This window comes from Enhydra lutris, unplaced genomic scaffold (genome assembly GCF_002288905.1).
Source record: "Enhydra lutris kenyoni isolate GAN:26980312 unplaced genomic scaffold, ASM228890v2 scaffoldscaffold15, whole genome shotgun sequence".
In the NCBI taxonomy this organism is placed as follows: domain Eukaryota; kingdom Metazoa; phylum Chordata; class Mammalia; order Carnivora; family Mustelidae; genus Enhydra; species Enhydra lutris.
Window position 1 is genome coordinate 53,680,231 of NW_019154099.1, and position 15,152 is coordinate 53,695,382.

The 15,152-nt window shown below is 44.1% G+C and overlaps 1 protein-coding gene across 2 annotated transcripts in view; it reads left to right on the plus strand.

Annotated features, from left to right (window-relative positions):
• The window catches only part of LOC111147097 (integrin subunit beta like 1), a 205,620-nt gene extending 191,412 nt beyond the window's left edge, over positions 1–14,208 (plus strand). For both annotated transcript variants that reach the window (XM_022502984.1, XM_022502985.1), the window contains 3 exons: positions 6,715–6,861; positions 13,567–13,680; positions 14,117–14,208. In XM_022502984.1, the coding sequence (XP_022358692.1) occupies positions 6,715–6,861; positions 13,567–13,680; positions 14,117–14,208 (353 nt within the window). The remainder of the gene's footprint in view (positions 1–6,714; positions 6,862–13,566; positions 13,681–14,116) is intronic.
• The last annotated feature ends 944 nt before the right edge of the window (positions 14,209–15,152 follow it).

Consider the following 15,152-nt stretch of genomic DNA (forward strand, 5'->3'; position numbering starts at 1 on the left):
ATGAGAAACAATAACTAGCCCTACTTATCTCCTCCTAAGAGTAACGCTGAAGATGATTTACCATTTCTGGTGGGTGGGGGTAACTTGGTAATTGTACCTCAAGGTGAATGTAAGTAATTACATAATTCTAGGCAGTTCGGGTTTGATTACACCAAAATTACATCCTGAAAATGAGTCATGAAAATGACTGGCAAACAGAAAATCGGTATGAGGTAAGACCCTTCTTACTTTAATTAAGTTATTGGTGAGTCACGTGCAATGATCGTAGACCACATGCAGACCTTCTCAAGACATCTTTATTACCAATGAAAACTGCATGTGATCTGTAAGTGCGTGGATTTTTTTAATGAAATAAGTCACTACTGAAAAAAACATGCTCTGTCCAGAGGGATAATCCTAAGAATCACTCACTTTTTAGTGGTATACGATTTTAAGCGTGTATACAATTTTAATTTAATTTCATGAAGAAAATATAGCCACATGTTGGCTCGTGTGTGTTTAATTGTTTTAGGCTAATAGAAACTTAACCAGAGACTTCCCTCCTGCCCTCCGTTTACCCAGGACAGGAATAAGAAATGGTCTGCTCATTGCTGTTCTTCTTTCCTCTGTGTTCCTGGAATAGCTGCTGCCCATGGGTCCAATTGAAGAAACAAGAAAGGATAATGAAGAGCCACCTCTTAATTACACAATCAGCTCACATTTCTTCTGGGAGTTCTTTAGTTCATAGCTGCAAATTGAAAGAGCACATGCAGCCTGAGGATATGAGGATAGTGACCCCCAGGTGTTGCTGGATTGCTGACCTTGACAAAGGTCTCCAACCACAGACTCAAGCCAAGCCTCTCTTAGCTTGGGTAGCAGGGGGATTGTCTCCAGATGACATCACAGTCCTCTTTTCTGAGTTCCTAAGTGTACCAGTCAGAACTGCAGGTAAATCACAGAAATATATCTGCAGGTTGTCACTCCAGGGATGGATGGTGAGGGGTCTACCCGAGAGCCATCAATGTCCCGTACACCTCTGTCTTCACTTCCGACCTTCCAGCATGACTTTTACTGTCGTGCTCCTAGAAAGCCTCCAGTATATCCATCTTCTAGGGAAGAAAAAGGGGAGAGAAAAGGGAAAAGGGCACACAGCAGAGGACACATGCTGGCCGAGTGTGTCTCATTTTCTTTGGATGATAGTAGCTTTCCTGGAAACCTCACCCAAAAGATTTTCTCTTGTATCTCTTTTGTTAGAGCTGTGTCTTAGATCCAAAGGAGCCTGGGTATTCAAACATTTTCAGATGGGCATATTATCACCTCCCTGAAAAAAAAATGAGTGCCCACCCCAATATTAACAAGGGAAAAAGAATATTGGGCAGGCAATATGTAGTGTCTGAGACAATTAGATCCATTCATAGGTCAGTTTCCTAATTGAGAAACATCATTGCAGTGTTTTAAAGAAATGTGTCTCAGAACTGGTGAATTTCATTGGAAATGGTCTTTGTCTAGAGCAGCCCTGTCCAACAGAATTTTCAAAGATAACGGGAATGTATCTGCTTCATTTTACTCAGGAGCCACTGACTCCACAGAGCTTTCAGGCACTTGATATGTGACTGGGGCACCTGAGACACTGCACTTAAAATTTTACTTAATTTTAATACATTCAAATAATCATGTGTGACTAGTGACTAATACATTGGGCAACACAGGTCTGGAGCTTCCTTGGTGAATATTTTGGTGTGGGGGAAGGGAAGCAAATAGGAAGAAAGAGTGAGGACGGGGATACCAGATGCACGGAGCTAAGTATCTGGGAGAGGTGAGTGGCTCTGGAAGTGAAAATCAAATGGAAAATTACTCACCGGTGAGAAGACTTGGAAGTCAAGTGAAGGCCGATTTAGTGTACTTCAGATGGCTCATTAGGCTGGCTCTTTCTCAGGTTCACTCTAGAATGATCTGTTTACACTTATTATACGAAGATAACTTATCGCTATGGTTTCTGCCTCCCAGCAGACACGTTGTTCTTACTGAATGGTACACATGCATTGGGCTACAATAAGTGCCACCCCTGGGTGTTTCATTCATAGACCTAAGTGACAGAGTTGGTCTGGTAAAAGCTGAATGAAACTACTCTCTTTTTTTTTTTTTAAGATTTTATTTATTTATTTGCCAGAGAGCACAAGTAGGGGGAGTGGCAGACAGAGGGAGAAGCAGGTTCCCTGCTGAGCAAGGAGCCCAATGCAGAACTCAATCCCAGGACGCTGGGGTCATGATCTGATCCAAATGCAGATGCTTAAGGGACTGAACCACCCAGGTGTCCCTAACTGAAACTACTCTTATGCTCTTATGTTGTTTTTTGTTGTTGTTGTTTTTGTTTTTGTTTTGTTTTGTTTTGGTTTGGTTTGGTTTTTAACCAATTTTCAGGAACATTCTACTCAGTAGACCACCTTTATGGAATAGCCTCCCTTGTCATTTTATAAAATTGTTTCATTCTTTACTACATGTTCTTACCTGTCCATCTTCTTCTCTTCTACCTGAGCCCTAAATACTGGAGTTCCCCAAGATTTATTTCTCCCTAGGTGGGCTCATTCACTCCCAAATGTTCCAAATACTATCAATTTTTAGAAATTCCAGCATATATAATCTAGCTCTAACCTGTGAGCACCAGACTTGTGTCAACTGCTTACATGACCTATCTACTTGGTTGTCTTAAAAAAAAAAATTATTTATTTATTTGAGAGCAAGACACAGCGAGAGAGGGAACACAAGGAGAAGCAGGCTTCCCACTGAGCAGAGAGCCCCATGTGGAGCTTGATCCCAGGATCCTGGGATCATGACCTGAGCCAAACACAGATGCTTAATGACTGAGCCACCGTGGTGCCCTCTACTTGATAGTCTTAAGAGCATCTCAGACACATGAGCTTCAAAGCAGAGCTGATTTTCTCCTCTCAACCGTGCCCTTCTGCAGCTTCCATATCTAACAAACAGATCATTATTTATATTTTCCTAGCTAGGAAACTAGTCCTTTCTCACTCATTACGTCCAATCCAATGCCAAGTCCTATAGGCACCACCCCCTCTGTTGACTCTCCTCATTTGGGCCTCCACCTCTGTCACCTTCCACTTGGACAACTGCAACTCTCTCACTTTCCCCATACTCATTGACTCCCAACATACCTTAATCTCTCCCACCCAGCTGTTAAGCTGAATTGCAAATTGTAAATCATATCATATCACTCAGTTGCAAAACACCCTCTACGATTTCCCATTCTTCCTAGAATAAAATTGAAACTCCTTACCAAGAATAGACAATTTCCTATGTTCTCATTCCTGAATATTTCTCTGGCTTTGTTATTTATTCCATTTTTTCTTACTCAATTTTCTTTGAACACAGTGACCTTTTTTCACTGCCTATAAGATGCCAAGCTCTTTCTTATTCCAGGAACTTTTCATTAGCTTTCCTAGAACATTGGCTATCTTGGCTTCTTATCCCTTGAATGTCACAGAGCTCTTCTTCTCTGACTACTCCAGTTAACATTGTTCTCATTGTCGAATATACTAGCGCCCTCTTTAGTTCTCCCACAGCTCAAGTGTATTTATGTCCTTGTTTTGCACCTTCGTGGACTATAAGAAGCATGACAGTAGAGCTAGTACGATGCCTGGTGCACAGCAGTTTCTCGAATGGATGCCTACGTCATTAAAATTTATTTTATAAAGATTGTATCAAAAGATTTTTTTTAAAATTTGAAGTAAAGAAGAGCCATGCCAATGGTAAAGAAAAACATTTAAATACCAATGCATTTTGACCACTGTCTGGGCTAGATGCCAACCTAATTTTGTGGAAGGATGTGATGAATGAGCTAATAAATGTAAATCAATCTCCTATTTCCTTGAATATAAATTTTATATTAAATTACTTGCTGTGAGGAGCCATTTAGTTATTCTCAATGATATCTTAAGTTAAAGGGAGAATGGCTTTCACTGCAATAGAGATTAAATGATTCCAATTATGTCAAATTGATGGAAATTCTCACTAGCCCAGGGTCAGTAAGACCCATTTGGAAAGTCCTGAGCTGGATGCCACTGGTGCACAGAAGCTCATTCTTATTTTTTGTATCCCAGATTATCAGCCTCCAAAGATGGACAGTTTTTTTTAACATCTTAAATAGACCTCACTTTAAGTGGACTTTTGTTTTATTGGGAAAGTAAAGATGTAGTCAATTTAATAACTATTTTTTGTGTAGGTAGTTCTTAGGGGTCACTGATTCTCTAACTTCCTTCTACCCTACCGAACACAAAAATAAAACAGAGCCATCCAGGAACTGTCCGTTGCCCTTCAGTGATAATGAATTAACCAGAGGACCTATAAACATGCCCTTGATTCGGCTTATGGTTCTCAGCTGGGATTTGTGGGTGAAAAATGAAAAGGAGGTTTTGTCAAAAAAAAAAAAAAGATTTCAGGGGCACCTCAGTATCTCAGTTGGTTAAGCGGCTGCCTTTGGCTCAGGTCATGATCCCGGGGTCCTGGGATCAAACCCCACATTGGGCTCCCTGTCAGCTGGGAGCCTGCTGCTCCCTCTTCCTCTGCCTGCTGCTCCCTCTTCCTCTGCCTGCTGCTCCTCCTGCTTGTGTTCTCGTGCTCTCTCTCTGTCAAATAAATAAATAAAATCTTAAAAAAAACAATTCAATCTACAAGCATTTTTTTTTTTTTTTTTGAGGATCCACTGTGTCTAAGGCGGTGTGCTGGGCACTCTGATTCCTACTCTCAGGGAATTCACCGTCAAGTAATGGGTTTCTTTGATACATAACTAGATATCACAAAGTGCAAGAAAAAGTTCCCAACAGAGGTGAAAAATAAGGTAGTATAGACATTCAGAGGAGAGGATGCACTTCACTTGGGATTATTAGAAAAATCTTCACTGAAGTTTAGTCACTTTCCCCGAGCTTTGGAAACTATTATGACCAGGCTATGTAAGGTGGGGAGCATGAATTTCTATCTCAGCGAGCTGGGGAAATGTATGCAGAACAAGGAAGTATCTGAAAGGAGAGAAGAGAAGAGAGAGAGTGAGATTGGGAAAGTAGGGCAGGGTGTGTCTCAGCAGCCCACATGTAAGCAAGGCTATGTAGGTGAACTTCATCCCATAAGCACTGGGGAGCCTTACAGGCTGGCGATCAAGGCTGTACATGAGTGAAGTCATGCTATGGGAAATGGGGAGCACAACCGTTGGAGAAAGACCTGCTAGACGGTCTCTCAAAAGTTGATGATGGTGACACAGGTGGACATTTTGGAGGTAGTTTCAATAGATTCTGGTAACTCTTTAGAAGAGGGATATAAGAGATTCAAGTGTGATTCAGATAGTTTGAGCTGGATGGCTGGAAGGCTAGTTGCACCACTAAAAGAAATGGACCCTGGGAAGAGCAGCTGTGGGAAGGACAGCCGTAGATGCGGGTCCAGAAGAGCCGGTTTGGATGCTAGTAGGATACAAAGTGTGCAGTCATGGGAGTGGACGTTAGGAGAAATTTAGAGGCTGGTGATACAGTCCTGTGATCATTGCCGTTACCTGAAAGCCTGTGATTTATGAAGTTTTCAAAAGAGAGATTATGGAGAGATAAAAGAAGACTAAGAATAGACAATCAGGGAACACTCGCATTAATTGGGTCAGGGAAAAAAAAAGGTAGAAAACTAGACACAGGAGAAGTGTTGGAAGGAGGAGGATCCCAGGTCATGAAGACCATTCTAGGAGAAACTTCTCAAGAAGAAAGTGCCCATGAATGCCAACTGTATACCTTTAAATTATGCATCGTTTAAAGCTACCTATCATGTCTGTGATGCTGGATTTCGTGTCCCCTGGTGCCCAGCAAACTGCTCTGCTCATCGTCACTAAAATTTTACCCAACAAATAGTTTTTTGGTTGTTCTGCTTGAAGAGATCTGGTTGTAAGGTAATGTGCATACAGGTAAAGAAGGAAGCATTGGTTGAAAATAAGAAATTAAAGTAGAAGATGAGACAATGTAATGGGATGTTGGTGGCAAGCAATTAGATGGACTTTATGCTGGTGTGTGACTTTCTTAAATACAGTGTGATACATAGACCAAAAAACAGATATTCCCCAGGAGGAGGAACCAATGACAAAAACAAAAGGGGGAAAATAAAGTCAAAGATATGCATCTAAGCCTTATGCTGTTGTTAACATCTGTACACCAAATCGACCTAATTACATCTGTTCTTATTAAGGGAAGGGTACACAGATAAAGTAACATAATGCCATTCCTATGGAAGTTAGCCTTTTGTTTTTTATTAGTAAACAATAGGAGGGCAATCAATGAATTCAACAAGCCACAGGAACGTGACTAGCCTTGCAAGTTGGTCTGGATGTCACGGGTGTGCGCCACCAGGAAGCGCACTAAGACTTCGTGCTGATAAAAATGCAAATGAGGAAGTGGCTTGTATTAAGGAAGGACGATACAATTCCATTTTAATTTATTTCAAGCTTCCTTTCTTTCTCAGACCATCTCCTGTGCTATGTTCAAATGTCGCACGTTAATCTGGAACTCGATTGTGAAGTTCTTTTAAACAATCACATGTCAAATTGACTCTGTAGGAAGGAAGGCATGTTTGCTTGATAGGAAATGGGGTCTTATGGTTTAGGTATTTCTTTCTGAAGAACTGCGAGTCCGCTGGATATTTACCCATCTCCCCTTCTCACCCCCTCCCTTACCCCCCGCGGTTGCTTCGCAGGTCACGGAACGTGCTCCTGCGGTCGCTGCGTGTGTGAGAGAGGCTGGTTCGGGACGCTCTGCCAGCACCCGCGCAAGTGCAACATGACGGAGGAGCAAAGCAAGAGCTTGTGTGAATCAGCAGATGGCATATTGTGCTCGGGGAAGGGTGAGTGTCTCTGCCGGAGCTTGGACCTGGTCCCTGTTCTGACACAGGGTTTGTGCGGCAGCGCGTCCCTTTGCAGGAATGAGAACCACGCTGCCCTCTGCTTTACCGGACTTGATTTCAAAGTTAACCAACACGAAGGGCGGGTAGGGGAGAGTCTAGGACAAGGAAATGGGTGGGAAGGACTTCCTGCGAGAAGGTCCTGAGCCATCACCGTGGCTGAGTGACGGGTAATTAATAATTGCATGAAAGACAAAAGACAGCAAATACAATGCGCAGTGAATGGACCCCACTCCCCCAAAAGGCAGAGGGGTAATTGTTGAATTCATCTGTGAGAACAGCGCAGCCCAGAACTGCAGAAAAGTGATCGCAAGTTTCTGAACTGTCCGAGTCTGGGTGATGTAGATGGGTGCGTGGGGGAGGGGAGCGGTGAAGGTGAGAGAAGGAGGTGAAGGGAAACTAAAGATTTTGTTTCATAAAAAAAGGATAGGAAGAGTCTATGGGTCAAAAAGTTTTGGCGTCATTTTCTTTGGTCTAAAAATCACCCATTTTCCAACCAAACATGTGTAATCTAATATATAATAAAAATTAAGGCTGCAATGTTTTTATAATTCACAAGTTGATTGACTAGGAGCCACCATCCCAATCAAACATTTACTACAGAAATAAATTCTAGAAGAATAGCAATCCTGCCCAGAAAAAGCAGAACAGATTTTTCTTTTCTTTTTTTCTGAGAAAGAACACTGACAGATTAAATTTCAGGCACCTTGATGTTTATGTTTCTGTGCGAATTCTTGAGGGACTTGAAAATCCTGTTCTCATGGTGCATATGGGCTCATCTAGAAGTCTGTCACGTTCCTCCTTGCTAGTGCCTAGGAAAACACCAGGAAGGCTCTGGAAGTTCACCAGATTCTCAGTAACGTTTGGGAGCCACCCTTCATGAGACTAGATGGTACAGAGTGTCCATGGTCCTTCTTCAACACAGAGGTCTCCTTGTCCAACACCGGCCCCGCTCCTTTTCAGACAAGGCACAGCTGGAGTTGAAACTGCACTGTTTGCCCCAGTGAAGCCCAGTGAATGGCTGGGGAGGGACGACGGAGGCTTCAGGGGCTGTTCCTTTACCTACCACCGAAGGCCTCCGCCATCAGGCTCAGAGAAGCTTTTTGGCTTAACTGCGAAGATAAAATCCGGTGGAATGTTGTGACCCCATGTGATGCCAAGAGGAAGGCAGAAAATTGAAACCTGCTCAATTTCAACAGACAACTGTGCTGGTCCTTGGTTTCCAGGAATGCTGGCTTTGAGACTCTGTGTTTCCCGTGCTCTGCCCGGGGAGGCCGTAACGGTAGCCGGCAGGTGGCAATCGGCTGAGTTTCAAGCAACCACTTTGTTCCCTGCGTGTTCTCTTACTCAGTTCGTTCTCACTCCAACTCCCAGATGAATCTAGCACCAGTCTGTCCGTCAGGGGCTCTCAACGCCTGGAAACACTTGCTTTAGGTTCAAGCTCTGTTGGGAGAGCCTGAAAGGGGGAAGGAATTGTGGAGGAGGAGATTAACAAAGGAAGCAGAAAAGAAGGTGGGAATGGAATTAACCCTTCCAGAGGAAGCAGATGGGGGGAAAAAAGAAACGTTATCAGATCAGAAGGCGGCGTCCTGCAAATAACCAAAGGGTGAGAATGATTAGCCTTACCTGAATTAGATTTCTTCTTTCTGAGTACAGCTCCAAAGGCAGAACCCTAAAGCTTTGACTTTTTTTTTTTTAGTTGGTTTTCCAACTTTTTTTAGTTGGTTTTCTGTAATGGCATCGTTGTTGGAATAAGGATAGTAAGTTTTCACAGAAGCTCTACAGAAAATGAGGATTTTCTGTCACATGAAAACATTAGTGTGCTCTTAACATTAGTTTACTTTAAAAATCAGTCACTTTGGGCGCGCACGGGCATGCGTGTGTGAATTTACATTTACGAGAAGCACTGAGGAATCCTTAACACAGTCCACGAGCAGGCCGTGGCTAAGTCGGGTCCAGCTGCATTTATAGGCAGAAAGCACAAAGCCATGCTCACCCACACAGCAAACACCGATCTGTCGTTTCCTCCACTGAATTTCATACGAAGAGGAGTTGTTTCGTTTGAAGAAATGAACGTTCTTCTTAAAGCCACGACTTCCTGAGGAGAGTCTCTATTTTTCAGCATCATAAATGCAGAAAATGCAAAAAGAATAGGTTGACTAAATATGGACCCAGAGGCATTTCCTCAAAACAAAACAGAACAAGGAGATCTCTCTCTAGTTAATGCCTTTTCAAATTGTTTGCTTTGGGTGATGGAAATATATCCAGAGATCAATGAAGGGTTGAAAGCCTGTTTGTCTAAGAGGTTTATCCTTCAGTGAGTAGAGAGTTTTAGAGTCGTTAAACTCAGAAGAGAATGTGAAAGATGCCTGGAGGCTGCACTTTTTGATGCTGGTGTCGTGGTGATGACGGGCCTTCCTACTGGTGGCAGCAGCTGGCTGCGGCTTTCTCTCCTGTTCTGGAGAGCTCCATGCTTCCATACAGGAAGAAAGGGGCTAAAACCGAGATCATGAAACTATAGGTACAGAGGAGAACGAGGGGCAGCCATTATTCCTGTCCCCATGGAAGGTGCCACTCCACCCTCACCCCAAGAACCACCGAAAAAGTAGTCCAGGAGTAGACTAATGGTCTCCTAACATGGTGGCGATGTAGAGGGGCCTTGACCGGGGCCGTGTATTTCTCCATCTCATGGACTTGCCAGAATTCCATATACTCTTTGCCAGATTTACAAATGAAAACCCTTCCCCCTGATGATCACAGAGGAAGTTGGAGGCTTTCTCTTTCTCCAGACATGGGACGGGCATGAGCAGTAAGCCTGAGGTGACGTGGCTGCCCGGTGACGGCCCAGACCGCCCGCTTAGCATTTCCACCATCAAGACAAGCCTGGAACATGCGCTTCCCGTGAGCTGTGAATAAAGTTGTCACCTCAGGAGACGATGAAGAAATAGCGTTTTATTTCTTTACAAATTGATAGCCAAGACAATAAATCACTCCATAGAAAAAGTGAAAACAAGATACATTGTTGTGACCTTCATAACAGATGGAGTAGTTAATACAATAATGAGAAGTGCCTGCTGGGATGTCAGGTTGAAGCATTTTGTCAGGCTTGATGAACGAAAAAGAAAGTCGAACTTTAGTAATGGGACAGCTAACGGAGGCGCCTTGCCCTCAGTCTCATGTCGTTTCTGTGAAGAGCCAGAGGGTTGAGCTTAGAGCCAGGTCTCCCTGAGTTTAGCCACCGTTGCAGAATACGTGATATAATTCATAGGCTGTTTGTTGGGGGTTTATTTTTATGGATCCAGAGTACCCAAAGACCTTTTTCCCATCATTAACTTCAACTTAGATCCGGGTCATCACCTGTAATACTCTTAAAGCTGCTGTTGTGTGACAGTGACTCTAGCTGTGTGTCGTTGGTGTCTCCTTAAACTCTCCCAAGGATACTTGCGAGTTCCGTATCAGCCGTGCAAGTCACGGTGCTCATGCTCACCCACCTGTCGTCCCCTCTGCTCCACCCCCGGCTCGTCACCTCCAGGAAAGGGAAAGGGCACCAGCTGCACCTCAAACACCAGCTTTAGCCCAGTGTTCTAGTTGCTTCCCCCGATGTGGCTATCTCATCAGAGCTGTGAGAACACACAACTCATTTTTTGAAACTCCATGGACGTTTTTCCTATGAGGGGCGTTATGGACAGGTAGGAAGATAGAAGAACAGACTGAGTCAGACTGAAATCTTGGGATAACTGTTGTTTCTGGCTCATGTGGCCCTGGGCAATTCCCTTATCCTGTCTGTGCTTCCATTTTCTCATCTTTGAAGAAGGCAGAAGAATCTCATTTCTTTCCCCTTCTTAAGTTCATCTGAAGACACATGAGAAAATGCGGCTGGTTCCCCAGGAATGGAAGCCAGTAAGAAGCACAGAAGGGAGATGGGAGCCTTCTTGGGGGCCGTGATACTGAGAAAGAAAATAAATGGGTTAGTGATGTGGGGTCCTGAGCCTACTACCTGAGAGGTCTTGCCAAAATGGGCCAGCTTCTCCCGGTGGCAGGACTGGTCTCATGGGTGTGAGTGGGTCCCAGCCAGCTGAACAAAACAGTTGGTCACCTCTTGGCAGTCATGTGGCCTGTGTGTGTCCAACAGAATCCTCTCCCTCAATTTTCCCCTTTGCAGAGACAGGCAGTCTGGCCTCTAGTTTTCGATGGAAATAGCCAGAGCGCTCTACGACAAAGGCTATAAGAGGTCCTCATAACTCTCTCGCTGTGTTAGTACATGCGAGGCCACTCGTTTCACAAGCCCTAGAAGAATCCCCGACCTCTGGGATACACTGAGAATTGACAAACAGGAAAGGAGCAACACAGCTGGGAAAGATGCTGACCAAGAAAAGCTCGTTTTCACAGCGCACACAAAAATCAATCCGCATTTCTCTTTCTAAGTATTTCAGTAACTAGTAGACTCTGGGAACTGGAATGTACTTGTCAAATGGTCTATCAGTGTGCACCGTATTAACTTTAGCTGAGCTTATCAGTTTTAGGAAAATACATTGATATGGCCTGAAATGAGCATTTCAGAAGCTAGAGCAGAGATCAGAATAGTTTCAGAGCCAGGGGATCAGTTTAATGTGAAATGTGAGAGCTTTTCGTGAATTGTGACAAAATAAAAAAAGATATCCTAGGTGTGATAGACGAATATCGTGGACACATAAAGTCATTTGCTTCTGCTGCTTTGCAGAACTAATTTTGCAATGTAAGGGAGGCACCATTTTAGAAACAACTAAAACCAGTCAAATTCTTCAAATAATTAATCTTCCTCTAGTCGTGGAAAGAAGGCCGTAGCTATGGTGCCTTTTGAGGAAATTGCCATGAAAAGTCAATAAAATGCCCCCAGGTTTTCTTTGTGGTGGATACATCGTTACCCATCTGCTAAGTGAGTCGTTGTATGTTGAACATTTCTGGGCCTAAGATAATCGAAAGAAAGTCTTTAAGAGAAATATGCTTTTGAACTAACAAAGCTCTCTACCGGGATGTGGCCAAGAAGGAGCCACCATCCCCAGGGATGACCAGGAGGCTCGGCTCCTGGGTCCTGTGCAGCCTGCCAGTCACTCCGCAGAAGGGAGAGTTGTCTAGCTTGTGCTCAAGAGTGTGCAGACCATCCCAGACCCTCAGGAAAACAGCCAAGACTAAATGAAATCATGCTGTGGTTAAGCAAGGAGTTGATCAGGGTAAACACAGTTGTCAGCCTCTCACTAATTCTGACTACTCTCTCACCGTGAGAAGTGTGGCAAGGCGTGTACCACATTTAATTTGGCCACTGGGGATTCTCGTAGCTAAATGCACATGCCAGTTTCCGTATAAAATACCAAAAATTGCCAGAGGCGTGGGGCCCGTTTATATGAATCCTTTCATGATATCTGTGATAAATATCAATTCCTTTCTCCAACCACTTTTATCTCCCAGCTTGCTAACTCATTCTTCAATCACTGTGTTTCACAGAGACACCAATTAATGATTGTCCCCGCCCCCCACCCCACTCCATTTTGAACTTAGCAAGTCTGGAATTGTGTTAAATATATCAAAATACTTTTTTCTACTTCACATCCTCCTTCGGTGATTTTTGACCTGAAACATTAAGTGATAGCCCTCATTTAGTAAAAGGAAATCACATTGGGAAGGAAAAACCAAGCTGAGAACATAGGAGGAAGGGGAAGTCCTTTTTGTGTGTGTTTCTTTTTGAATTTTAAAGTTGTCTTTACTGCCTCTACAGGAGTCATTTTGCCGTGGGAGGGTTTTTGAGCCTATCGTGTAAGGGCGGGTAGACCAAGAGAACTCTCTTCTCTTTGTGAGACCATTTAATTCGTATGTTTTCTCTCCTTTTAAATACACCGTTCATAAAATTGTTTTTCAGGACACCAAGATATTTTAATAACAGAAGTGGAAGTTTCTTACTGGTAGGAAATAAAAAGAGGGCAAAGGGGGGAAGTAATGAAGAAGGTGGTTAGACGCAGAGCCTCCTAGAAGATCGATCAGCTTTTGAGGGGAGATTAGAGCTGTCCTTGATCATGGTAAGGGATTCCCCAAGGTGAGATCCCGTAAGTCAGACGCCCACGAGTAGTCGTGTGCGCATTTGGAGAACTTTAACGAGCCACCCAATATGCAGGTGTGTCCCTCCTTTCAGAAAATCCAAAAGTAGAAGCCCAATAATTTAATAGTAATTTTAATTATAAAATGCATCCTTATTTAATAGAACTTACCGTTCAGTTCCCTTAAAGAGCAGACACTTTTAAAACATGATTCAACTCAGGGGAAAAAAAAAGAGAGAGAGAGAGAGAGAGAACAAATCTGTTTTTGAACACTTTTTTGGAAGGCCGTCTATAAGAATCAGCACATTCTGCTCTTGCTGACATTTCAGCCAGACTGGGTCATGGAACGTTTGCTCAAGGCTAATTGCAACCGTCTAGATCCATAACGAAGCCTTTCCTGGTTGACCTTTATGAATTGCAGTAAGTAAAGCTCCCCTCTGAGCAACAGGCTCTTCGATAAACTTGTATCTTGGGAAGATGGGTTTTGAGAAGCCTGTTGTCTGTGCGTTGAGGGTGTCCTATTCTAGACAGAAGCCTTTAGTTGTGCAGTGACAGCGAGTCGTGCCCTTTGTGATTTCAGGTTCTTGCCACTGTGGAAAGTGCATTTGCTCTGCGGAAGAGTGGTACATTTCGGGAGAACTCTGTGACTGTGACGACAGGGACTGTGACAAGCACGACGGCCTCATTTGCACAGGTGCGGTATGACCCGCCGGGCTCGCTCTGCACCCCCGTTTGGGAGAAAGACGGACAGCACCTGCCACAGGGTGCCGCCCCGGGCCGCGTGGTCGCTGCTGCTCTCCCGATGATCCAGTCCCGAGAACGGCTTATAAAATGCATGCGCTTAAACAAGGTCCGGGGGAGATAGAGATGGAGATGAGGCTGAGCTGGAATGGAACAGGGTGGTCACTACTGGCGGACACTACCCAGCTGGTGGCACCAAGCGGAGGCCAGCAGTCGTTTGAAAGATCAGATTCCCCGTAGCTGTTTAAGAAGCTACTAGTAAGGCAGCTGCAGAGGATGAGTGGAATGGCTTTGATTCTGAGTGGCTGGGGGAGATAAGAACGTATTTTCACCTGGTGCATTTCGGTCATGATGATGACCCCCCCCCGCCCCCGTGTATTTTCTTGCAGGGAATGGAATCTGTAACTGCGGGAACTGTGAGTGCTGGGACGGGTGGAACGGAAATGCATGCGAAATATGGCTTGGCACGGAGTATCCTTAACAACTACATGGGAGACGACTGGAGTCTTACTTTTCTAGGCCATTAGAACAATGTAAATGCGAAGGAAACCATGTATAATCACCACTAGGACAGGTCAAACAGACGATTGTTATGTTTTTCTATTTCTGAATGCCTGCATGACGTCTGGGTACCTATTAAAAAATGAGTTAAGCAAAGTCTGATGTAAATAATGCCAGAAAGAAATTCTCTTCCAGAATTTACATCAGTGGTTCTCAACAAGGGTGACGGTGCCACCTGGAAAACACTTGGCAACATCTACAGACAATTTCAGTTGTCACACTGGGTGGGGTGGGAGGCCGTGGAACAGGCCTTGAGTGGGTAGAGGCCAGAGAGGCTGCTAACCCTCCTCGGGGGTACAGGACGGCCCCCGCAACAAGAAGTTAGCAGACTCCAAGCATCGATAGTGCCGGAGCTGAGAAACGTTGAGTTCCATGGCCGGTAGACATGCATATCCCTCACAAAAAGACCACATGAGAATCTCAGGAAAATACCCTCACATAAATCCATCAGTCATATTTTTTTCAGGATTCCCTGTCACTCAGCGCTTCCGTGGGGGGACAATAAAGACAAACAAACATAAGGGACAATGACCGGGGTTGGGGAGGATTGGGGGTGGGGTAGGGGGAAGGCAAGGGGAGGCGGGGCGGGGGGCGGGCAGACGGCAGATCATTAGTGCTTTTCAAAGAAAAAGACTGGTCAGTTTTAGCCAGTAAGTCATTCATCTGGTCTCACTTTAAACTCACAAAAGAAGATTCTCTTAGGAAGGAGGTATGAAAAGTATAGAATTTGACATTTTTAATAGCTAACGATGTAAGTTGCTTACAATCTGTGTCGATATATATTTGCCTACTGCTGATAAACAATAACACAAAACGAATGGGTATTCAGGGCACCTTCTGTTCCTAGATCCCTTTTTAAACTGG